General features: G+C 38.7%; 1 protein-coding gene across 4 annotated transcripts in view; it reads right to left on the minus strand.

The window, feature by feature from the left end:
* Window positions 1–1645: 1645 nt before the first annotated feature.
* The window catches only part of daam2 (dishevelled associated activator of morphogenesis 2), a 127562-nt gene continuing 102035 nt past the window's right edge, over window positions 1646–27172 (minus strand). For 2 of the 4 annotated variants that reach the window (XM_028437370.1, XM_028437372.1), the window contains exons 10-26: window positions 27023–27140; window positions 26746–26884; window positions 22056–22114; window positions 21783–21967; window positions 20772–21077; window positions 19917–20024; window positions 18666–18695; window positions 16870–16976; window positions 14976–15060; window positions 14081–14187; window positions 13383–13471; window positions 12019–12187; window positions 11593–11700; window positions 11100–11160; window positions 10740–10871; window positions 5609–5779; window positions 1646–5513 (exon numbers count right to left, since the gene is read on the minus strand). In XM_028437370.1, the coding sequence (XP_028293171.1) occupies window positions 5301–5513; window positions 5609–5779; window positions 10740–10871; window positions 11100–11160; window positions 11593–11700; window positions 12019–12187; window positions 13383–13471; window positions 14081–14187; window positions 14976–15060; window positions 16870–16976; window positions 18666–18695; window positions 19917–20024; window positions 20772–21077; window positions 21783–21967; window positions 22056–22114; window positions 26746–26884; window positions 27023–27140 (2187 nt within the window). In that variant the 3' untranslated portion in view covers window positions 1646–5300. The remainder of the gene's footprint in view (window positions 5514–5608; window positions 5780–10739; window positions 10872–11099; window positions 11161–11592; window positions 11701–12018; window positions 12188–13382; window positions 13472–14080; window positions 14188–14975; window positions 15061–16869; window positions 16977–18665; window positions 18696–19916; window positions 20025–20771; window positions 21078–21782; window positions 21968–22055; window positions 22115–26745; window positions 26885–27022; window positions 27141–27172) is intronic. The other 2 variants (XM_028437373.1, XM_028437374.1) reach the window with 2 other exon arrangements.

The following is a 27172-nucleotide window of genomic DNA, read 5'->3' on the forward strand; positions in this document are numbered from 1 at the left end:
AGTTAGTTTATGGTTTGGTCTAGTTTTCTTTATTAGTTTAACATCACAGTGGCTTTGCTGATTGTATGACAGTTGCTCACCCCAAAATATGAAAAAGAGACAATTGCCATTGTCAACAAGCTAAAATATTTCAGGAATTTCCCAAACCCTAACCTGGTACCAGGTTTTACTTTGTATAATATATTACTGATGGTCAAATGTACCTTTTTTGAGTTTTTGGGTGAACGAAAGTTCTGGAACAGGTAAATGTGTGCACCCACATTTTATCAGTAGCCTACAGCACCCAACTGTTGACAGTCACCGTATCCCATGTTGATTTCTCATCATCTAAAACAAGTGTAAAACCTAAGGTCTGGGAGCCAAATTTGGCCCATTAGAAGCTAAGATCAATTTGCTAAATTATTTTGTGCCACATACAAAAACACAAAAAAATACATTGATAATTTATTAAAACACTAAATTTAGTTTCAGGGTTTTTTTTTCTTTTTCTTTTCTTTCACATTAGTCAATTGTTATTGCTGTGAATAGGCTGATGTGATTGTTTAGACAAGTTTAACATTTGGTGATATTAAATCTCAAAACATTTGTTCTGAGGAATGTAGCTTCAGGAAGATATGGAAATATCAGTGGCTGTTGAAAAAGTTTTTAGAAAAGTTAAAAAAAAAAATGTATTTTTATTTTTAATAAATTCATCCAGAAACTCAAAACATACATAATTAAAAAAAGAAAAAATAATATTTTTATTTAGGTACCAACTAAGAAGTAGCGAAATAAATAGATCCCCTTTGAAATTTAAGCACAAGTTCACTTTAAAATCATTTGTCCAGTTCAGAACTTCTCAGTTTAAAGACTCCCATTATCAAGTATCAAAGTCTCTAAAAGACACATTAGGATCAAATATACTGTTGTGGACTCTGGCAAGCCTGGAAGCTTACCAGTAATGTGGGATTCATAACATTACTACAAATAAAATGTAGCTTTAAAATGTAAAACTGGGTGAATATGTTGTCAAGTCTTAAAAAGGCTTCAGACTTAGTTCTAAACAAACAGTATTTAGTACTCTCTACTAGTCATAGTGATTACAGTACTACAACAGCAAAAAATATATATATTTTTATCATTTATATATTTATTACAGATATAATGTACTATTTTATTATCAATATTATCCTTTCACTTCCTTCGGTTCTTTTTAAAATCAGTTTGAATGTTGAAATGACTATTTAGTACATAGGACGACTAAAGTGAGAGAGCATTCACTCATAGAGAAAACCAAGCCAAAGCCATCAGGGACAAGAGTTTATTGTAGTCCTACAAAAGACACAGGGTGAGAGAAAAAAAAAAAAAAAGTACAAAACAAAATTATACAAAAATCTCACTCTTATACAAGTCTCAGAACTATCCATCATACACCGACCACAGTTTATTATTCATATTCTTAATATAACATTTCGTTGTAATGCTGTGTGTACATACAAAATATAGCAAACTAAATAAGGCAAATAAATAGAGGTACAATTTACAGGGAAATGGAACCATTCCTCAATGTTTTAATTTTTCCTTTTTTTTTTTAAATTTCAAACATCAACAATGGTGTACAAAATGGTGTCTATTATTTTTCTTTTTTTTTTTTTTTTTTTTGTTGCAACTGTACATTGTTTTGTGGAGGATTTTTTTTCTTTTATAATAATTCATCATATTCAACCAAAAAAATACTGACTTCCTCACAATTTAACAAACTTGGGTGCAACTTTCTCTTTTTTTTTTTTCTTTCCAGGCAGTACGAGTCGTGGTTTAACTGAGCATGTTTCCATGTTGCAAGCAAATGTATGTTTAGGGACAAACACACGATGTGCACCCATGGCTGGGCATGCAGGTCGACGCCATGTGCATGTAACGAAACAAACAGAGAAATAAAATTAAAAAAAAAAAAAAAAAAAAATGCTCAACCTTTTATTGAGATTGAAGCTGCAGGAGACGGACAAGAAAGTGCCTCCTTAAAAAACCACCTGACGCTAACCAACCATGTGGCCCAGCCAGACTCCAACCTCACTTTACTCATCCAATCCCATCCCTCAGCACACCATGTCTTATATTCTATATATTTATATATCTTCTTCATTCACCACAATCTTGTAACGCCTGTCTCAGTCATTGAAGGACCAAGCCCCCAAAAACGATGCTCTGAATGGAAATGTCCCCTCGTACAAAGTGCATTGAACAATTTGCTAATGTCTTTCCTCTAAATTTCCACTTTTACACTCCAATATCAGCCAATCAATGGCCAAAATAAACATTCAAGCATGTCACAAGACAAACAAATATTAATACTGAAAATGCTGCCACAGAGCTCTTTTAAAATAGTCCGCACTATGGGTCGAAGCTTGGTTATGACTTTTCGCTGACATCTTGACAAAAGCAGAAGCAAGTCAAGGAGAGTGGATTAGCGCAAACAAACACAAGATGCTGGTTTGGGAATATGCAAAAAAAAAAAAAATGTCGTCTTGTGGCTTCACAGCGATTTCGTTTAAACATAAGAGGATACTGTTTCTGCGCTGCCTCGCTTCATTTCTTAGGAACAAAAACCTGAAGTAATGAGTGGAAAATATGGTGGAACTTTGGTGGATTGATCAGAAATAATAATTTTAAAAAAAAAACAAACAAAAAAAAACAAATCCAGACCTCTGATCAAACCAATCAGCTATAGTTTCAAAGCACAACCGAGTGCAAACATTCTCAAAAAGCTATTTTTTCTTCTTTTTTTTTTCAATTGCGTTAACATTGTCAGGTTGATATAAAATTAAAGTGCACCGTCTTGAGCCACCAGATGGCGCTAAAATTCTAACTTAACATGGGAGTAGGCTACTGTTCAAGAGACACAAACACTGGAGTGCAGTGACAGAGGGGGTGTGTGTGTGTATATGTGTGTGTGTGTGTGTGTGTGTGTGTGTGTGTGTGTGTGTGTGTGTGTGTGTGACAACAGGCTATCAGGCACTTAAAGGTGAACACTTACAAACATTTAATAACAAACATTGGTCAAAAATGGGACAAAGAGGGAACAATCTTTTAAAATGTGTCGACACAGAAAGGAGGGGATTTAAATGATCTTTTGGGGGTGACACTGATAATTGAAGGAAGTTCTGGGTTTTAGGCTTTTTTTTTTTTTTTTTTTTTTTTAAATTAAATTATTATGTTTTAATTTTGGTTCTTAAAAACGGTTAGCAGCATCTACCAAAGATAAGCTTCCCTGCTATTGGCAAGCCAATATATTTAAGCTTAAATGATGCCCAAATGTTCAATGGGTCACCACACAAAATAAGCTGTGCGTACATGCAGAAAAAGCCGGAGTTCTTATTTAAATCCTGTAGTGGGCCATGAAGATAAAAAGTGAATGTTCACCAAACGAGAGGCGTGGAGGTTTATTTTTACCACAATCGACTGAAATACATGTGTTTTTGTGCAGCAATTAGCATTAGCAATGAGTCTCAACAGTAGCAAAAAAATGTCAACATGCCTTTTGACATTTAGTACTACAAACAAAGGTCTCCCTGTCCAAAATTCACTGGTTTACCTTTAGAAAATCCCTTTAAAAATATTGGTTTCAGTTTCTATTTTTGTCAACATCTCACTTCTGACAAAGCTAAATGCTACCAACAAAAGATTTTTTAGGCAGGAATATAACCAATGCCCCTGCATATTCCAGTCCAGATATCACTATTGACTGTAGAGACATGTGGATAGAATGGCCAATATGGTAGTATATCAACACATCTGGAGGCAAATTTGGTGTTCTACGTGGCAAAGTTATCAGATGGAACAAAAAAGTTCTTGTAAACAGAAACAAAAAGGCTTGACAATGCCAAAGAAAAGACATTTCCACAACCCTTTGGTGATTAGTTGTATTCAACCTTTTCAATGAAAGACACATCATAGGGTAAGAAGATTCTGTGTGAAACTGTTAAGGAATAATATGAGAACAACACTAAACCCTAAGACTCCGTGGGTTCTTCTGATAGGCATCAAACACAAACCCAACAGACTGGCAGCAGAGGAGAGAGACCCTTGTAAACCAACTGCAGTTTGTGTGTTTATTTGTTTGGCGGTTTCCTTCATTGGCCTCGTTTTGGAGAGGACTCTAGTTATTGGCTGGTTGACCTTTTTTTCTTTAGTGTTAAGTTATTTTTGTTGACAGAAAAGCTGCAGTGCAAAGAGTTTTACATATGGCGCAGAATGTATAGAAATTCACTTCAACAGCAACGTGAACTTGCCACACCAACAATTAATTATGTGTACAAAATCCCAGAATGCCAAAACTTAAAAAAACTCTACATCTTTGCAATTAGCTTGTCTGCATCTAAGTATAAATATATATCAATGCCTAATTGCAGTATGTTTTTTTGTTGTATTAATACATTTACATGTGTGTTGTCTTTTACTTTGGCACTGGTAGATGCCAGAACAATGTTGAAACCATTTTGGAATCCATGTGCAGCTTGATCCACGCAGGGCCAGCGTGAAGCTGAGATGTCTCTCGTCCCTGGAGATCTGGTTGTTCTTGCAGCTGCAATGGCAATGCCTGAAGCTTTTTTTTAGGAGACTACAGGGATTAGTGTTCCCTGTCAAAGGTAGAACCCCATGTTGTGAATCCTTCTTTGCTTTTCCAGCAGCTGCAAAGCGTTCAACGATGTACTGACTCCATCGTCATTCGTGTCTGTCAGGAAGTTCTTGAGTTTTGATCTCCTGCAGAAAAGTCTGTTTTCTGGTGAACACACGATGCAAGGTTGATTATGAACATTCCTTTTCTTCGTTTGCTTGGTCATACTTTGCTGTTCTCTTACATCTTTGCACACGGTGAGGACCTTATCCCAATTCCCCAAGTGATATTGAGACAGATGGTAGAAAGTTAGAGCTTCTCCTGCAGTGAAAGGCTTTCAGAGAAGCAACAAAGGATTTGTGAAGGTTACAAATCAATGGAATGGGATGGTAAACTGTGAAGACCTAAAGCACAGTGTTAAAAGGATATAGTCAGTGGATAGAGGATGTGTCACAGTGGTTTGTTCATCCATTGTTCCAAACCAATAGTCCACCTTAGTCAGATCGTACATCTGGACAACAGGGTTGAAACTAGCTTTAAAAGACCAAACAGCAAGGCAAAACCATCTTTATGTCCAGTCCAGCCGGTATTTACATCCTTTCTGATGCCAGCAGTAATTGTTCCAGGTATACAGAGATCCACGACATGGCAGAATTAGATGTCGTGTTGCATTTCATGTCAATTGCTTGTTATCCTTTTCAACACTCTAGTAGTTCACCTTTGTGATGGCTCGTTCGCGGCCGTTACCATCAACCAGCTGGTTCACAGAGCTCTTGCGTTTTCGCTTAAACTTGTTCAGGTCCTTGTCAAAGACCTCTCCTGAGCGCAGAGCTGAGACGAGGTCGTCAAACTCTCCGCCGACCTCGTCCGTGGCACCGCTCTTCTTTGCTCGTCGTTCCCGCTCCCTTTGCTCCTTGAGCTGGAAAATTAAAAAGATGGTCAAAAACATTTGTCTTATGAAATAACCCTCAAACCTTGAAAATTACAATTTTTTTCTCCGATCTTGCATCTCACCATTGCTTCCATTCTTGCCCTTCTTTCTTCCTCGTCCTTGCGTCGCTGCATGTTCTCCAGGTCTTGCCGAGCTTCGGTGAATGATTGCAGGAAGGTGTCGAAGATCCCAAAGAACTCATCTGGCTGCATTCTGCCCTCGTCCTCCCCAAAGTGCTTGAGAGACTTAGCAAACTGCAGAAGAAGAAGAGGAAGGAGAAAAAGAAAATCTCTTTTGAAACATGCAAAAACATCTCTTCAACAACTCAGAGGTACAGATGAGACATCAACAAAAGATTGCTAGTGTTGTCCTCTGGCAGAAAATTGCTCAACGGTCAACCAGATCATTACAAAAGGAGAACTAATCTGTTAGATGAACAGAAAGACGGATCCAGATTGTCCTGAAGGATTAGAAAAAGAAGTTTCCAGAGAAAAGTAAGGGGAAAATAATATCACTCATAAATAAGAGTCACTTTTCTTATTTAACTATCTAACTTTTTGGAAAAACAACCATTTTGTTGCGTTGGTAAGTGCAAATACAACTGACATATTTTGAGGTATCGAGTTTTGTAATCATAAAAGGGGGGTAATGAAAACAGTGATGTAATATTTTATTTCATAAAGTCAGGAAAGTCTGTCTGGATTTTAAAGGGGCGAATGTTTTAAATACGACTTTCATTTAAAGTATGGAAATCCATTAAAGTACCAACAGTCAACAGTGATATCCACAGTAAAAACCAGACACAAAACCCCAAACGCATGTGTGTGTGTGTGCGTGTGTTGTCACCATGACAACAGAAGACACATACGGCTGCCTTTCTTTGATTTATTCAGCGTTTTTAATGCAAAGAAGGTACGACAAAAATAGCTGCTCTGCTTTGGCCCACTTCTCGCTGTTCGCTCAAGTCGTGAAAAGTACACGTGAGCCGGAATAAGCGTGGCTCTGAAATTCATCTACCACTGTGCATGAGTGATGTTCACAAGAACTGCGGGGAAAAAAGTCATCCACACGCGCGCACACACACACACACACACACACACACAGAAGAAAAGTGACTGCATGACTTGGACACCATATGTCCACCCTGCTTTGCTCAAGCTGTTCACTGCTCTTTGCCAGGATGATGCCTGTGGCCAAACACACAATACATTCCAACACACTCAGTTTCATACTGTTTTATAAAGCAGCACACAAAGACACACACTGGCACTCCTGTAAGAGGGAGGAGCTGGTTGTATTTACCTCAATATAAAGCTTCACGAAAAAACATCGGCGGCAGATATGCGGCATTAAGGCGAGTAACGGTAAAACACAATCCAATGGTGGACGAGTCTCTTATTCCCAGAAAAACGTAAAATGCAGATACAAAATCTGAATACACAACTTTTCTCTCATTGACCAATGCATCAATTTGAAATAACTTTGCACAACTTTTACTTCATATAATATTAGATCGATGATTTTGTTAGGTTAATGAGTCAGGTCTTGCAAAGCAACTATCCTGCATGTTATTTAATCTAATGATTTTGATGCAGCTCAACAGAAGGGCTGAAAACAAGCAACACTTTACAATTACTGTAGCTGTGGTGGACCAATGTAGCATCTAAAGCATGCAGGAAAGGGGCTCTCCAGGATCAAACTTGGGCATCACTGCTTTAAGAAGTCAATCATCAATTTTATGACAATCTGTAAAGGACTGTAACCATCAATTTTAGCTTGCAATGCTCAAAGAAATTGAAAATTGCATCGAATGACTCAAATTATCGCCAAAGTACAGCATTGCTAAACGTTGAGCTAACCTCAAGATTCAATTTTGACAATTACAAAAGCTAACATTTTTGTAGATCACCTGGAACCAGCAACATCAATATTCAAAAGTCAACAAATGAAGGTGCACTTACATCTCTACCTAAAAGCTTGACTTCCAAGAGATTTGTAATCATGACATGTTTTCCTGTACGGGTCAGCACAAGGGGTGTCCAGATAAGCTGGAGATGCGAGAGGATTACTTTTAGTTGATTTTGAAAAACATGAAATCACTCAGCCAGATAATCTGGACTGGTTATGTAATCAGCTTCAAATTTTCATGCGGAGGAAAACGCTTGCATCTCCGACGCAGTCATGAGATAAAACCACAACCGTGCTGAACTCTACAACAATTTACAAGACTACCCAATCTGATGGAGGACATCTCACTCAGATCAACATTCTGCATGTGGCCGTGATGGGAAAAACATAAAGTTCGCAATGCAAAACCATTAAGTCATTATGGCAGTAGTCACCAAAACATCCCCCCACCCCCTGTAATTATGTCTGGTCAAATCTGCTTCCGCTCATCCCCTCAGGCCTGTGCTAAATGAGTAAACACAGACTGGAGCGCACACACGGTGAAATAGAGAATGAATAGTCATGAGTGAAGCTGTGAGAGTTAAGACCTGCCTGTCAAACGTTCTGAATAAATACGTAAAAACAGGCACTGATATTTGTTTCAAGTTTTGGAAATTGTACTGCATGTACTAAAGGAAGGGAATGTACTAAATAATAATGTTGTGCGGTTTTAACATTTTTACGTACGCAACCCTTTAGTAAATCAGGCCCCAACATTTCTTCTTGCCATCTTTTGCCGTGCTTTCTCAAGTTTGAAGGAAATCTCTAAGGTTGTCGGATAAAGACTTACTCTCAGGCCATTGCATGTCTATGTGTTGCTAAATATAAACCCATTCAGTCTCTCAGGATCAGGGGGAAAAAAAAATGTCATTCCTCTGAAAACCTCTGCCCCAATAACCTCACTGACTTAATCCTTTGTAATGTTTGTAGTAGCTGCTAGTGAGGATGTGTGTAACAAGTGTGCACGGGCACATACACATGTACTGTATATCTGTGAAGCTTAATGAGCCTCAGCAGTAGTCCGCTCCATCATTCCTTTACCTACAGAGGACAAAATTTCCTTCCACACGTCTATGTATTCTCATGGAAACCCAGCAGAGCGTCAAAGGGCTTTGACAAGAAGTAAGTCAATGTGTCAGTCTTGGCTGTGGGTGTGTGTGTGTGTGTGTTTGGAGTCTTGGCTAGTGAACACGGGCTCTTTTGTTTTACAGGAGTAACTGCAGCACTTTTCCTCTCGTCCTCTCTCCTCACTGTACTGAGAGCTTTTTAACTCCATTTTTCCTACCATTGTTAAACACATAATCAAGAGTATATTCTGCTGGTGTTTTTTTTTTTTTTTTTTTTAGAAAAAAAGGTGGCAATTGGGTCCAACATGTACGGTGGCCATAAAAGCTCACAACACAAAATGAAGAACCCCACAACACAACAAAAAAATGCCCTGAGAGCTCACAACACAACACAGAATGACGAACGCCACAACGCAACACAAAACGAAAAGGGCACACAAAAGCTCACAACACAACACAAAAGTAATCCGGTAAAAATCCATAAAGAAGAGTGATTAAAAAGGCCCGTGAAAGAATCGGGCACTGACACCAACGTCACTCTTCTTCTTCGTGGATTTTTTTTATGTACAAACATTAACGTCACTTTTCTTAGTGGATTTCTTTATGTACCCCGGTTATCATCACTCTTCGTTGTGGATTGCTACCGGACTGCTTTTGTGTTGGGTTGTGAACGTTCGCGTTGTGTGCGCTCGTGTTGTGGGGTTTGTATTTGCGTGCGCTTTCGTTTTGTGTTGTGCTGTGGCGTTCGTCATTCTATGTTGTATTGTGAGCTCTCAGGGCATTTTGCATTGTGGGCTTCTTCATTTTGTGTTGCGTTGTGAGATTTTACGGCCACCGTAAACATGGCCTACTGTACCCCTGATTATGTGGCTCAACAGCATTTGTCCTTTGAACTAAGCAGGCTGTAGAAACATGTATTGAACGAGAGTGGTACGTTATGACAAAATAAATGGTTAAAAAAAACATCCCCCCAACCAACATGGGTCCACTGCAAGGACAGTATTGGCATATAGACATTCTGGCTTTCAGAAACATCTTCCATCTATTGGTTCATTTGTCAAGAGAAGAGACGTACTACACCAGGTATAAGAATCATCCATTCGAAGGTCATGTAGAGATACAGAGTTCTGAGCCAAATGTTTGGACTTGTCTCACTGCATTTCTGGTTCAACTCTCCTGGAAGAGGATTAAAGGGCTTCCTAGCATGATGTCAAAGAATGAGCGAACTAAATCTTGTATATGTGGAGGAGAAGCAGCTCTACTACAAGTTGTATGCAAAGTTTCTTAGTGATCCAGGTCATGGTGGTTCTGGTAGTTTAGTTGAGGCAACTGGATTCGAGGTTTTGCTTGAAGTCGTTTCACCTCTCATCCAAGAGTTTTCTTCAGTTCCGAAACTGACTAGTTAGGAATCTGGGAAATTTATGATGGAGTTAAATAGCCTTGATTATTTTGTGACTCATTAGCATAATAAAGGATCCCTAATATTAGATGACTCAGGTAGATTGTTAGATTGTCCGGGGAGTTTAGATATTATGGGATTATAGTTGCTATGTCACTTTTCTTATCTCATTAACACTTGCTTAAGTTGTAAATTTGTGTTCTGCCCACATTTCTTTTACTATGTGCACAGATGGAACAGTCATTTCAAATGTGTTGAGTTGTACAACAATCAAGAAACTCCACCATAATATAAAAGGATATTTCTTTTCAAGTTGTGGTCTGCACGTTTTAAAAAGCTTCCCATGTGTCATCACCAGAATTAATATTATTCAATAGAAATCCACACTGATTTGCTTTGCTATTCCTTTAACCGCGCTGACATCCTCAGGTCTCATACCAACCTCCATCCATTACAGCACATGCTAAACTAACCTACTGTAAATCAGGCCATTCTTCCCTGCTGAGAAATGTATGGACTTTCCTTACGATGAGACGGACTCAGCAGTAACTGTACAACCCTGGGTTTTCCTGTCTCTGCTTTCATTATTCCACCTATTAACTCCGAGGGATGCTCGGAGCGTGCGGGCATCTTCCTGCTGTACTCTCTAATTCTCCTCCACCGTTGACATGAAGTCGTGGCAGCATGGATAACTACTTGCTGAGGATGCAACACAGCTACCTACCCACCTTTGACATATGAACTTTCACTTACAGTCACACACTGTATTTTACTTGCTGAGTAATTTAGCAGTTCAGCTACCTTATCCTTGGCTTCACTCAGCTGATCCTCCAGTTCAGAGAAGCTGAAGCCCGCCACGGTGATGAAGTCGCTTATCACGGCCACAAACTTGTCTCCCCGTTCTTTCGTCCGACTCTGCTGGTAGTGCAGCTCCTAGCACAGGAAAGAAAAACCTCTCAGTGATGCTCAGATTTAGCACGTGCTGCTTCATTTATACTAGGATATGGAGACAAATGTGACAACAAGGGCGTCATTTCATAGAGATTTACCATTTTTAAGACACATCATCAGTCTATCCGTGTCTGCATTGCTCACATGTGTAATTACAGATGGGGGAAGAACCAATGGGTGGGAGAGTGACATGAGATCATGATAACTCACCGACTCCAGAGCCTTTAGACCAGATTTGATGTTGTGTACATCCTTTTCCAACTCTGACAAACTGGAGAGAAATATAGAAGAGATCCTCAGTAATCATCGATTTAAGACAATAAAAGTTCATGCTATAATTTACAATGGTATAGTTCATGTGTTCCCCTTTTTAGAGGCTCCAGGACAGGTACACAGATTTACAATGTGCTGAAGTGCAAATACCTACCCTTTAAAGGTGCAATATGCTAACTCAAAGAAATGCAATGGATCACTTTGTTTTTAAATGGTATGTATGCATTTATCTGCAAATTCATCTTAAATTGAATAACTTATACAGTAAAGTGTAAAATGGTACAGAAATTTGCCTATTAATCTTAATTGTCTCTAAATTGTATTCAAAGATTGAGTCACACATTCATTACACAATACATGATCAACACCCTTTTTGTTATTTTAATGGATTACTCCCATCAAACCTGCTACAATGACACTGCCTACTCACTTGACTTTGGCAGCCACCGGCACGCTGCTGAGATCCCCCTGGACGTGCAACGTGTCGGGATAGTTCTTTTCAAAGATCATAATCAAATAGTGCAACATGGTGATGTTCCTGTCAAAACAGATTCAGCAACAAAAATCATATTTCACAATAGTTGTTATGGTTTTCATTAAACGTACATCGCAGGCTTTGCTGATAACTGGGTCCTTTCATGCTTCAATGGATCATTAGTAATAGCATGCAGCCTCATCTTTGGCGAGTTTATTATGTGTGTTTTTCTTTAGTCAACATAACAGTTCTTCAAATATTCAAAGTGACAAACCATGCCGCGGTTACCATTGCAACTGTGACGATGCAGCTAATGTTACATGTGCGTTGATACTGAAAGAACTACACACATGTGCACATGTGATCACAGTAAGGGCCTACCTGTCTATACTGGACTTTGTGTCTGCAATCTTGTTAAGGCTGGAGATCTTGAAACCGTATGCATTGCCTCTCTGGCCTTTGTTCATGAAGTTGCCGAAAGCCAACACCACCTCCAGGACCTGAGTGAGACGTTTGCTGCGCACCACCTCCTTGGATGCGTTCAGAATGGCTGAAAGCAAATGGGAGGGAAGATGCAGCTGGTGAAATCATAGAGCCGGTGACTGCTGTGTGCACTTTGAAAATTACAAAACAATCTGGCACCCGGCATTCCCTTTCCACTGTCACTCAGCTCCAACCGCTGAGCCCATCCTTACATCCTACGTGGTGAGTGATTAGTATTCCCATTAACAACGAGAGAGACGGATTGGTGGGGAAACCCATCATGTCTTTTCATCCAACTACAACACAGCAGGCATGGAAGCGATATTCCTAACATAACCTACTCTGTTCTTTGTTTCTTACAGTCCTGGGAATTTGGAAAACCTCAGCGCGAATGTGAAAAGCATTAGGAAACTCCATATTGTTACAACACTGTTTGCAACATGGAAACCATTCCTTTGACTCTGCTGACACTCATACATGCACCGTCTTCCAAGCTGGATAGGTGGTCTGGGAAACGACAACCGCGGCCAGTGTATGTGACAGTAAAGCTAATTGTGGGGATTAATGGGTCATGTGGTCTGGGAGCTTTAATCCCATGATATAAATTGTGGAAATTGCAATCAAGACCGAAAACAACTGGTTTCCTTGTCATTTACCTCCATATGGGGAAGAACATACATTATTTGGGACCAAAGCCATAGTCATCAACTGCAACAAGGAAAAAAAACACCCCATCATCAAATCACCCCAAAAAACCTTGGGCTCAGGCTCAAAGGACGCTGGGATGTCAGGAAACACCCTCCGACTCTCTGATGTGGACATTTGATTCTCAATGCAAATTAACTTTCCAAAACAGCCTCCATGGAAACAAAAGTAGTCTTCACACAATGAGGAGTTTGTCTTGGAAAACTGTTGAGACTGTTTAAACGGTTTTTCCTCAGGGTGTGTATAAACCATTACTTATGTAATGCATGCAAAATGTGGAACACAGGTTTCATCGATTCAGGTTTGGTTTGGATATAAACCATCATTCATTAAGCCTTCGTAACTGCAAACATTACCAACCCTGATAACCTCCTGAATGCTACTCTTTTCAACATGAATGCTTCAAATAAGAAGATCACTTTTTTTTTTCCCAGCCAATTCCCTTCAGTAAGATAGCCAATGCTCAGAAACCATTACAGTTTGAAGATATAAGGAGTATAAGAAAAGTATAAAATGTGAAACTTGTGAATAATATGCCTCAGCTTTGTTGTTTTTACCTTCTACTTTAGGCTTGGTTTCTGCCAGGCGTTCTGCAAACTTCTTCTTGAAGAACAGAGCCTGAAGCCGCTGCTGATAGTGGTCAATTCTGATCAGAAGAAGAAAAAGCCAACAAAAGAAATTTTCATTCTGTTTGAAATCAAGTGTAACTGAAATCTCTCTGCTTTAATCTCCACGATTAAAACTTTAGCACGCTTGTTATTGATGAGGACGTTGGGGTTATTCCAGATGGGGGTAAATTTGGATGATCCTCAGGTGGAATTTGTGATTTTTTGGTATTTCCACCAGGAGGTCAGAGTTTCTGATATTATTATGGCGCTGAAACATGGATGCTTTTTGATTGAATGATGGAGGGATGGTGAGGAATGATGAATAATGAGTGTTTGTCCGATGTCTAACCATGTGTTTTCAGCTTGATCTGGGTGGATCCATTTGAGTAGATATTGCAGATGATTTGCTCTGCTGTAATGAAAGAAGATGGGTGCATCAAGTCCACCTGATCATTTTGTTTTTCGAGTGTCTTTTCGGCACCTTGTACTGTTGTCTTTGTCTTGTATGTATGTTGCAAGGTAAAAATAAAAATAACAAAACAAATATGAGTACTGGATAGTATGTTGTTGACATGCTAAATGCTAAACTGATGTTTGACATGTAAAGACTTCTAAAGTAATTGTAGATTGATGTTCTTCTAACTTACCGACTCATTTCAAAGAGGAAGCGGTCGGCCCTGGCCATCCTCTCCAGCTCATGCTTGTGTTCCTCCAACAGATCAATGTCACTCTTCTCTGGGACAAACTTCAGCAGCTGGAAACACATTGTAGTTTCAAATGGTAATGGTAAGAAAAAAGCAGCAAGAGCACTTTTTCAAGGTTGTACGACCGTTCCATTACACTTTAGAGAGAACAACACATTCATCACGTTACACCATTAAGGCAGTGCATTGGTCCAAGTCCATCCTTTACCCTAATGGACTATTCGTGCGACACACAATGATGTACACAGCAATGACTTTTTAATCATCAGTTTGGCTTTGAGAGCTTTTTTCACATAATGAATGAAAACACCATTTTGAGTAGCTTATTGTGTTTAGTGATGTTTTCTATACAAAACTCAGATTAAAAACTTATTGAGTAAGTTTGGCTGTGATGTACTGCCTAAATACAGCACTGATAGTGCCTGTTTATTGTACTTGTTTTGACAATTTATTCAATTTTAGTGATCTCCCTTATTTATTGAGATTTTTTATTTTTATTTTACTATTTTGTTGATTCAGTTATTTTAACATTGTTTAATTATTTTTAAACCAAATACCTATTCAGTATTTACATTTCATATTAATGCTGAATAATAATTAAATACATTTTAATGTCAAAATATGTGTGTGTCTTGTATTTATGTGTCATTTTTAATCACTTTTATCCTTTGTTTATTATTTTATTTAGATTTTGTTGTTTTTTTTGTTTTTTTTACGATAAAACTGGATGTTTGGTTTTGAAATCTAATACATTTAAATTAAACATACTGTATATGAATAGATGCGTGCATGACCAATACAATAGTAGGTGGAACATGTTTAACGCACGAATCCATACCTGTTCCAACATATCTTTGGCGAGCTCCTCCCTCTCGTCCATCTCTAGGATTGCTCTTTTGATTTCTTCGTTGCTCATCTTTAACCTGACAACAAAAAAGGCAGAACAGTTCCATTTGATCACTGTAATTAAAAAACATGAAATGATTCAATAAAAAAAAAAAAAAACTTGGATAACAGTGAATAACAGTGTGAACATGGGACAAAAGCCCTCGGCTGTTTCCACAGCCTCACATCACTGGTTCGTATGATCAATACCAGCATTGTTAGTCTGTGCATCAAAGCCTTATTGAACAACTGCTGACACCATTAGGGTCCAGTTTGTGCCCCGAGGTCACTTACTATTGACACGAAAGTGAGTTTGGGGCCTGTGCTGAAGTTATTCCGGAGCCCCATATCCCCTGGAGGCCTAAGTATTGATCTGCTCGGTTGGAGATCCATAGTCTCTAAAGGGTTTGGGAACTGCTGACAGGAAACATGCTCGCCAAATGGTAACCACATCATTCAGTGAGTTTTTAATGATTAAGATTGATTCTGGTTTAAATGTAGTCAGACTCTGAGGAGATTAGGAAAGTGGGCCGGTTTAAAATTGAACATATATGATTTACTGTGAGCACTAATAGCACCTAAAACCTCACATTAACCCTCCACTCTGTCACTCCGATGGCTTAAAATAGGGTAAGTCAGTGCAAGGCTGTCAGAAATCCATGTTAGCTTTGCTTTATTGTACACAACACTTTGGGTGTTTGCGTGCGTAGAAATGTGGGAAGATCTACTAACACTGTGCAACCAGGATTTGTCTGTCAAACAAACACAATATTGGGAGGAGGAGATGCAAATAGATCAATTTAACACACACAATGTGATTTAGCAAAGCCGGAAGTGAAATTGCAGTTGGTGTTTGTGTGCATTTATTTAGCACATTTGACAGGCAGATGTGCACCGTAACAGCTTTACTCACAGATGGCTGCATCAAAAAAAAAATTGTAATGAATGAATTAAAAATAATGTAAATATGCCATTTTTGTCCTCTTTTGTTATTCTTCTTCTACCTGGCATTGGCTTAATAAATCACACGCAACAGGTGAACAAACAGTGAGTGCAACTTATTTCGTATGCACCCTTTGTTTGGGATCTTAGTAAATTATTGTCCTTTATGTTTCAGGGTGTGTTGGCTTAAATTGTAGGGGAAAAAAGTTGCAAAGCTCATTTGTTCAACTATTACATGCCTAATATACACATTCAGTAGTCTTTGAGGTTTAAAAAAATTATACTTTTGCCAGATTTTTTATAAAAGAAGTGTCCTGGCAAATGCAAAACATTTCCTTTTGTTTATAGGATCAAAAATCACAAAAGTTTGAAAACCTGTGACATTTACTTGATGGATAACTAAAGACTAAAATGCACAGTCATCAAAGATTATTAAATGGAAACACAAAAATAAGCTTTTTTTCTCCAAACGGTTCCCCGTTAAAAACAAATAAGCCCAATATTGATGGAAACTCGGAGTTTCTGCACAAATGTGGTCAAGCATGGGACAAAACTCATGTTTAAAGCTTTTAGCATTAACCTCCCTTACTCGCCCACCGTCTTTTCATAAGCACCTTAATGATCAAAAATAATAAATACATAACAAAATGCACACTCAAATTAAAACCAGCACAAAATATCACATTTGAAGATTAAGTCAATTGATTTTTTTGTGGTGTTAAAAACACTGACAAATGTCTCCATTATCAAGCATTCGCCTCAAGCATCTCTAATTTGAACTGCAGCTTTGACCTCTGACCTTAAGGCTGCTCACCCTGACCCGTGTGATTCATAAACAGGCGTTTACACAGTCTGTGAGATATAGATTAGCACAGTGAATTATTCATCATGCAGAGATTGCTTACTTTGACAGCAGGATGACACAGTTCTGTGCACGTCTGCCGTCGATGACTGAGAGCTCTTTGACCTTCCTTGTGCTGACATAGATGTCATCCATGGAGCCTGTTTCTTTCTGCAGGAGGAAAAAAAAAAGTGACAGTCAAACACCATCGGCACTGGACTGCTCTGTTCCGTTTAAGCTACTTGTTATTTGGCTACTAAAGTCAGAGACAGGAGCTGAATGCTGTTTTTAAACATGTGCCTTGTTTGCTACGGGAAAAATGAAGTCCAAGTTCCTCCAAAATCCAGAGCAGCTCCAAAAACAGGGGTTGTTTTTTTTTTTTTTTTTTTTTTTTTGATGATTCACAGCTGCAAACACATTTCAGACGGGCTATAAAATTCTCGGGCGAAAGAGAAACTCACTGGCCCAATCCAGTCAGATATTTTTATACATGTGACACAAATCTAGCATTAAAATCCAAGAAGGGGAAGGAATATATGTCTGAGAAAAAGTGGTCAGGGCCACATGTTAAACGCACTATTTACAGTCCGAGCTGGTTTCCTGCTGGCCTAAAAAAAAAAAAAAAAAGCTCTCTTTGAGCTGCTCGAATTCGACACATGTAAAACAGATGTTGCTTGTAAGGAAAGGGCGTTTTTCCATGCCAGCACTGACCCGTGGTGGCAAATGACTGAGGTTTGTATCTGGACAGGGAACTCCCATTTACTGCAGTCTGAGAAAGCAGGTGCACTCATCTGAACAGTAGCCCCGATGCGTTATTACACATGGGAGATCGATATTATATTCTCAAATAGAAACAGATTGTTAGGATTTGATGTTTGATTTGATTTTTTTATACTTCTATTGAGTTAAAATGTTCATACCCAGAGCCAGGATGTATCATGGTTATTTTTCCAAGTGCAATTTTTCTGTCTTTTTTCCATTCCAAAAATAGCGTTTTGTAATCGCGAGCCTATCGTATCGTATATAGAACTCAGTATATCGTCGTACTCCTGGTCAATCATATTCTCTTCAGAAGTGGCCAAGGACCGCAGTTTAGTGTCCCCTATTGGTTCACTGGGCCCTATGCAACTGCATAGTCAGCATCGTCAGTATAATATTGAGTGGCTAACTAACAAAGTTACACAAGAATCCACAAAATGACTTGAAAAACATACAGAAATACAGAAAAATACAGTAAGGAACAACAAAACTACACTAAAAACAGACAAGACTACAACAAAAATCCTAAAATAAATTAATAAACTACATAAATAACAGAGGAAAATGATTCTAATAATACAAAATGAGAAGAAAAATAAACCAAATGTTTCAGAAAAATGGACAAAATGACAAGCCCTTTATTATGAGTTTCCTGTATTAATGATCAGATTGGTCATTATTCTAAATGCTGATATAAATGTTGATAATGTAGCCCTTGGATCAGAAAAACACAGCTGTGATAAAAGTTGCCCATCTCTGTGTTGAACTCGTATTCACTTAAAAGCTTCCCTCTTTGAATAAATAGCACTAGTTCATATGTATATATAAATCCCTGAAAAGGATCCCAGTTTACAAACAGAGAGATTTACTAGCAGGACTTGAACCCACAACCTCCAAATCAAGAGACACATCAGCTGCATCCTGGCATTGAAATCTCAAAGCAGCTTATGTTTATACATCCTTGTGTTTAGGAATAAACAGCATCATACTGTATATGTGAGAGAGATTTGAATCATTACACATGCTCGTGTGATTTCAGCAGTGAATGGAAGCTGCAGCAGTGATGAAGTCAACAACCTTAACCTGACCATTTTCACTCACCTGTTTGAAGGATTGGTTAGTGAGCAGGTCCTGAGCAGCCAGTCGCAGAGCGCAGAGAAAGACACACACACACATAAAAAAAAAAATTGAAAACACATGCAAAGATTGTCATTTCAAGCAGAGAAAAGGAGTTGCAAAAAAAAAAAAGCTCAACTATGCACACGACGAGCCAAAGCTAAGGCAAACAAAATCATCTGCTGCCCGAGTCATCAGGGGCTCAAGAAGATTAAAAAGTATTTAAACTTTGCTCTACTTTGGCTTCTTTGTCCTTACTCCTTACTATTTATATTTGATTGTATCGACATCTGTCTTGAAGTGGAAAAACAAGACCATGAAAAATGACTGTGGTAGCCATAATCCTACAGAGAAAGGCCAATGACAAGCATTCAAAAAGCAAGCATACCCTGTATAAACATAGCCGTATTGACCAGTCGAATTTAATCTCTCATTTTTTTGGAAGAGATCTGTATTTCTCTGCCGTCCCGTGCCAATAAAACACTGAATAAATAAATATTCCAAGCAAATCACTGTCGGCAACAGCCTGAAATGACCCATTACTCGAATGTAAAAGCTCACAAAGTAGCTGAGTTTGGAGCTGTCAGAAAGCTTTTAGGGATGGCTGTAAAACACTATATCAAGATATTTAACTGGTGATTATGTACTGCTAGGTATATGTGTCTGATGTTCAAAATCAGGGCAATATTTCAATATAACATGATTTAACATTATTACGAGTGCTGTGCCCTCAGTTTGCTGCCAAGTGGGAAGTGATAGCTAAAACACGTACACACACACACACACATATATAAACTGACTTTATCCCATTAGTGCTGGGTACTGAATGATTCAGCAAGTGCCCATTTTTTTCCTGTTCCTTCATCCCACATTTCTGAGCCCATGAGGATGCGGTCAGTGCCCGTTAAAGAAAAAAAAAAACGCCCTGCAAGATACCAGCGCAAAGCCCGAGCTCTGTGGCATCGCCACAATGAGGCATTCAGCAGTGAGCAGCTGCTCATGTTAGCCCGGAGCTCTCAAGACTCCTCTGGAAAACATCCTGCACCCCAGCCCGTGACACACACACACACACACACGCAGACGCAGACGCAGACTCACACACACACGCACACACACGATCGCACACAACCAAGGCCAAAATTGTACTCTCACAGTTAAATTAGCAGCATGCTTTTGTAAAACAAACACACATACACATCAAGTCGTTTTTATTTCCAGCTGGCAACAAATCCAAACCTGCTGTCTCTGATAGGCTGAGAACATCTTCTCAATGTCCTTTAGGTCAAGAACCTCGAATGCTTTCAGGTCATCAATCTCGTTCCAGATGGTGCCGTTGATCATATTCTGCAGGAAAATAGAGGGACATTAAAAAAAAAAAACTGAGCTAAGGATTAACATTGAGGGCATGGCCGTCTTTCTTCTTTTGTGACTGGTTTTTCCAAACTTTTATTTCAGTCAAGGTGGAACAGATGTTTGACATTTGTTGAGCGATAGAACACAACTGAAAAAACAAAAAACAAACCCAGGCTCTATTTTAACCACCCGAGTGCAACAAAGTGCTGAGTGATGCAGTGGCTGTGGTTCCCGAGGACAACTGCTGATCTGGTTCCTGTAAGTGCAGGAAGTGCAAAGGCGGGCGGAGAATTTTTAGCCTGAGGGTTATGGATTTGTAACAATGAATGTAAATCTACCACTTACGTTATTATACCAGTTATTAAATTAGATTAGAGAGTGTGAATATAACCTATAATCTACAGTTATTCATGTGTTCTGATTTTAATGATGATGGTGTCAATACTGCCCCTTTAGAGACTGTTTTCCATTATTATTATTATTATTATTATTATTATTATTATTATTATTATTATTATTATTATTATTATTTATAAATAACATATGTAAACAAACGTGCACAATGTTTATTTTATGCAGTGTAGGTTCATTATTAACTTATTCCTGGGTCACTACCAGTAGATACACTCACAGGCACAGCTTCCTGATAGCACAGGTAGCAATTAGCATAGATAATAATAAGGATTAAGTGTTGGTCCAATGCTCATTTTTATACAAGTTCAAAATGTGTTGTCTCACCTCTCCCAGTTTGGCCCAGTTGAAGGACTTCAGGGGGTGAGAGGGCTGTGGGATTGACTTGGAGCGGAGGCTGCTCATTGAGCTGAACGAGGAAGGGATGGGAGGAGGCGGGGCTCCGAAAATGGGCGGGGCTCCAGGCGGTGGTGGTGGCGCTCCCGGAGGGGGAGGAGGTGGTGGTGGAGGGGGGCAGCTGAATGGTAGAGGAGGGGGAGGGGGAGGGAAGCTCCCCATCATCGGAGGTGGGGGTGGAGCCACAGGGCCACCAGGCGGAGGAGGAGGAGCTAGGAATGAAACAGTGGTGCCCTGCTGGAGTAAATGTGGGAAAACAATTTATTACCCATGTTCAAAACCATCATCATAATGTAATATTTAAAAATGATAAGAGTAAAAGTAAAATGTCTTCAGTCACTTTAATAAATGTCTTGAAAAAGTCACGTGTTATATGAATCTGTTTACTATGCAAAACGAGAGAATTAGCAAAAGTAGCCTTTTACTGTCCCTAAACATAAAACAGGAGAAAAAGCAGGTGGGCATCAAAAGGTTATTTATTGAAGTGTATATTTAATGATTATGTACAATTCTGTAAGCAATTAGCTTTTTGCTTTCATTTTAATTTCTAAGAGGAGAAGTTTCTTATATTGTTTCAATGATTTTAAGAAGGTTTATATGAGATTTTTCAAGGACAAATTGTTATGATGTATAATAAAGGTAATTGAAATTTCCGATTTTTTGAAGTCTTTGTCATAAAGAGGGAAATTATTTTTTTTTAAAACCTTATTGACAACAACTTATTTATTATATTGCATTTTACCGTTACAAGGTAGATTCAAGTAAACGTCGAGTACTTTGAGTATGACGAGGTCAACCCAAGTGTCACCCTATGGTCACCCTATTGTAGCCGCTTAGGCTAATACTAGAGAGTATGATTATTTAGTGTACTGTCCCTTTTTAAAGCAAAAACTTTTATAAACTACAGGGAAACTCGTTACGAAAGGATGCCACACTGCTTACCGCAAAGTCGTTGATGCGTGTTGACAGATCCAGCACTTGTTCCCTTGCAGAGCGCAGCTCTACACCCTCACGCTGGAGCTTGTCCTTCATCTTATTCAACGTCTTCATCATGTCTTCCTTTTCTTGGGTTTTGGTATCGCACTCCCTTTCTTTCCTTTCCAACTTTGAAAGAAGCTCCCCGTGATCTATCGTGTGGAAGATGTTGGAAAACGACCAGGGGCCAAATTGTGATAAGCAAACATTGAGTTTAATGACGTGTGAACGAGGCCTTACCTTTCCTAAACTTTTCTGCTTGGTCTCGCCACTGTTTGACCTCATTTTCATTGACCAACCTGTAAAGCAGGCACAGAAATATATGCACCCAAATAAAGACCAATAAAGGTGAACTGTACACTTTTGGATATGGAAGTCAATGACACTACAACCAAGTCCAAGCAGTGACCCACTGAGGATTCTGAATCACTTCAGATTCTTTCGCTGCATTGACTTGGTTGATGCAGTGGACAACATTTAGGGTTCCGATCCATCATTAATCCTGTGATTAATCCTGATGAGCTGAAAACAGGCACATGTTAAGAGTTATCAACTGGTACGTTGAGGTAAGTCGGAAGGTTGGGGTTTGATTAAAGTCTGGATTATTTAGTTTGATCACGTTCGTTGACAGTTGGGAATCATAATTACCAAAATTCCACATGAACATTAGAAAGCGAATAAAATAAAAAAAAGGTGCTTCTTAATGCAAAGTTGCAGTGGAAGTTAGTTAACAGTTAATGAGTAATAATCAAATTACCACCATAATAATTTCAATACCTTAAAAAAAAAAAAAAAAAAAACTTCTGGATCTGTTTATGTCACTATTCATATACACATACTTCATTAGGCACACATTACAATTATCGCCATTAACCTTCATGTACCAGATTCAACAAGCTTCCTCAGACTTAAGTGGTTTGCAACTGACATCACATATCCCATGATCCTCGCTGATTCGCTTGGATCCGCCATCTCTTATGTATACAGCTGCATAACAACACATCTTCAACGGCGGATTCATGTGATTTTTCCTGAATTAATCAATAATTAATAAAGCTAGGTGTCACGGTAACATAGAGGAGTGCGGTGGGGTTGACCCCTATAGCTATTTGTTCAAATGTGAGGACGGTATAGGCATAAATTACACAGACATCGTGAACTACTTGGTACTCACTACAAGTTTTGTAACAGGGAGACAAATGAAGGCGTACAAAAGCCTCTCCTCATACAACTGTTTTGTGTTGGGACGGATGAGGAATATTGTAGTTAAAGAGACTATCAAACCCAGGATAAGTAAATGTGACCATGTTTTCTTATTATTTTTTTAGTACAGTTGAGCCAGACAGAGAGTATGATAACTCCTGATGAAATTTTAGATTCGAGATTCACAAATTTTTTAACGATGATTTCAGAATTTTCATAGTTTTTCATTTTAGGTCAGTCATTTCCAGAGGCCGCACACATACTGTGACCCCCATTTTGCGCTTTTATCAACGGTCACCGCCGTGTTGTAAATAAAAGTTGTCATAAAAGATGGCGGAAACTAGCGAATCAGAGAGGATCTTTGGAAATTGGTGACGTCGGTGCAACCGATCTATGTTGGTTCAAAAGACATGGAGCGTTGAGTCTTAAATTATGCAGCAGAAATCAACACCCATTACTTAACCGTCCAATGTTTGCAAGGCTGTGCAATAATGTATGTGTACCTTTTAAAGTAACCTTGGATACTTTTCTCCAACACAATATAAACAGTTTTGGTACATATAAAAATGTTAAGATCTTAACTTTGTAAGTGAACAACACATAGCAAAGCAAAACAGTAAAGGAACATAAAATTGGGACGGTTTAGAAAATTAATCCAGGAGAAAAAAAGTCCGTAAATTTCCACCTTGAGCTTTGACGGTAGCTTTGGCTAGAGGTGAAAGAAGAGAAAGTTTTAGGATTTCCTCTTAAAATATATGAACAAATACATCACAATTCTGAAGTAAAGTGTCTGCCGGCAAAGACTTGGAGGCTTCCCTTCATGAACGCATCTGATCAATTCACCCCAGGAAAGCTTCAAGCTAACTCAAAGGCAGACGAGCCATTAATCAGATGCAGGCTGTGGTCGCAGGCAACACTTCTTCAGCTTACAGCAGCGTTAATGATGCTCCATGGACAACTGAGATCTGCAATCTCCTTCTGCTTAACTATTCAAATAAATACTCCTGCATAGATGTGGAAAATGGAGTGTTTATTTTCTGGCTAGGCCGTGTGAGCAGTCGGAGCTGTTGTCGTGGATACCGCAGATGATTAACGACTGTTTTAACAGTTGCTACAATGTGCCCCTCCTCCGTCATGGCACGAGTCGTACGTTTTTCACTCTTCAACCATCGGTACGCGCTGGCACGCAGCCAACAGTGTGAGGAAATCTGCATTTAAGCGTGTCTTTTCCAGGCGCAAATTTACTCTGAAGAGCGTTTATGGGAATTCAATGAGACGTTGGCATGTAAATGTAAAGAGGAGGGCAGGGTTCTGACGGCAGTGATGGATCTACAATGGACAGCGATATATGTCCGCAATCACACGCTGTGTCCAAGTTCACATTGGCCCTGCTGGAAGGAAGCACGCTGATTGCAGAAACTATGGCGGCTGTATTTGGGGAACAAAGCAGGACTGAGTCGGGGCCAAGAATTTAATCACGCTATGCGTTACGACGAGTGCTTTCAACGCGGAAACTAAACACATTCATCACTGGCTGAAGGGTCTGTGGGCACGAGAGAGAAGCCACTGAGAGAGGAGTGACAGCTTGGCAGAGCCATGATATCGAATGGAGAGAGAATCTAACACCGACTGTCTAACGTCTGTTAACACTGCCTAAAGTTACACACTGCCCACGACACTGAACAATAATCCAGATCACTTTGAGGAAACACTTAGAAAACAGAGCTTATTAAGTGTGACTATGACACAGATCTACTTCCTAGAAACCAAACTACTTGGTAGGGCTAGGCAATTTTGACAAAAAAAAAAAAATCTCCAATTTTTTAAAGAAAAATTAGTTTCAATTTGATTTTTGATTTTTTTTTTTTCTCAATGCACTTAAAAATGACTGCAGACATCAGATATATTGTCAAAAGAGCAACTTTAATGCTGTGATTGTCCTCAAGAGTTAAAATGCATAGAACAATCCCAAAATAAAAAGTAAATGAGGCTCTGTCGTTCAACATTTTCAAGCTTCAACCCAGGTTTAAGCAAAAGTGAAACAGCAACTTCACAGTAGCTTCAATTTTCTGATCAAGAAATCAGATAATTACATATTTCATATCATAATATTACAATAAAAAAAACAATAAACTCCTCCCTTAGCATCGCAGCATAGTGCGATTAAAAAATAAAAGGGTAAACAAATCACATCGCGCGGAACGGAACGCGAAAAAGTCAGAAAAAACTGTGGTGGAAAAATAAATAAATAAAAATAAAAAAAACTTAAATTTGCTGATAAATCGATTGAAACGATTTTTTTTTTTACTACTTGATTTTCATTCTTTACTTGTCTTTACTGTGTTCTTCACAAAACCGAACACCCTCGTCTCCACACGTGGAAGGAAGATTTAGCCACTGATGCAAGTAGAGTAAATTTCCTTTTGATCTTGACCTTCCACTTTCATGCCTTTCATGCTGAGCTTTCCTCAGATTTAGCCAACGACCCCTGTGGTTACAGCAGCAACACCTTACAGTCCCGTGCAATCACATTTTACGTTTCTCATCACTATCAAAACAGCATCAACATCAAGCAAAAAAGAAGAAAGAAAGGTGCACCTTAAGTCGCTCCTGGTGCGCTGTTGCATAATTAATAAGAGGCAGTGACAGAGAATCAAGTGTTTCCCTATAGGAGACTTAATGATAAACAGCTAACTAAATGCATGAAACATACAATTTCCAAAGAAATATTTTATAGATATAGGAAATAGTGTAAATTGTTTTAAAATTTAATTTGAAAAAAAAAGGATAAAGTTCAAGGTCCAGACAGAATTGTAATCAATTTTTTGTGAACACTTTACTTGAAGTTTCATACATACTTTCATACATTAATAAGGTGTGATGAAGGCTGTCATTAAGTGTTGTTCGTAACCCTAACCCCAAACCTTAATCAGTGTTGGGGTCAATTACAATTACATCTATAATTATCCATGTTCAATTACAACTCAATTAAGATTATGGTGACTGACATTTTTTCCCATTACAATTATTATTTTCTTCCCTGAAATTCTATTACAATTACATTTTCAGTTACTAAAGTTCAAATTCAATTAATCACAATTACTGAGCTTTTAACAAATAACCACATCAAATCTTTTGGTTAACTTGTTAGGTTTCCTAAATCAGTGAAAATATTGTTATTAATAATTATTTTAAAATGGTAAAAATGACCCTCAAGAGAGGAAAGAGGCAGTAGTGGGAAAACATGAATCATATTTTAATAATTGTTAACGATGTATGTGTAATTAAATAGATTGTAGTTGACAGTGTTTATAGAATTACACTTACAAAGTCAATTATCTGAACTAAATTACAATCCAGTTATGATTAGAACAGCAATAGATTTTTTTTCAATTACAGTTATAATTGACCCCAACCCTGACCCTAACCCTACCTAACCCGACTAGATCCCTGCAACTACCCCAAAAAATGCCAACATAGCTCAGAACGTTTCATAATTTAGCAAACGACACTTAATGACAGCCTTCATGACACCTTATTCATGCTAATGACAGTGTAATATCAGCCTTATGTATAAAACTTCAAGTAAAGTGTTACCTAATATTAGTGCAACACATTACGGCAGCAGAACGGGACTGAATACTACAACATATGTAACTCTGCAGATACACACATCCAAAATCACGTACACAACATAATTATTTAGGATGCGGTTGACTTTACTTACAGGCGAATGATGTTCTTCACATTGAACTTGTCCAGAGGAGCAATGTCGGGATCCTCCCCCTTGTCGTCCTGTAGTACGATCTGCTGGAGGATCCTGTCCAAGAGCTGCCAGTGCTGCAAGCTGCTGCCTCCACGTTTATCTGAGGGTGTCATCAAAAAGAGTATTTCAGCATTCTGACAGCCACAAAGTCAGATTTTTTATAGATGTACGGCATGCTTGTGGATTAACATACATGCTGATGTATTTAGCCATTTGGTATTAATGTGTGCACACTCACAAGGTATTTGGAGGCAGTGTTGGAGGATAGAGAGAAGGTGTGGGTAGGAATCCGAGTGGCTCAGTTTCTTCTTGATGAGCTCGAACATCGCACAAGCACTCTTTGTATCTACATGGACCTGTTCAGAAAGGAACGGGAATCCCATTGAAT

The sequence above is a fragment of the Gouania willdenowi genome, chromosome 22 (genome assembly GCF_900634775.1).
Source record: "Gouania willdenowi chromosome 22, fGouWil2.1, whole genome shotgun sequence".
NCBI lineage: Eukaryota > Metazoa > Chordata > Actinopteri > Blenniiformes > Gobiesocidae > Gouania > Gouania willdenowi.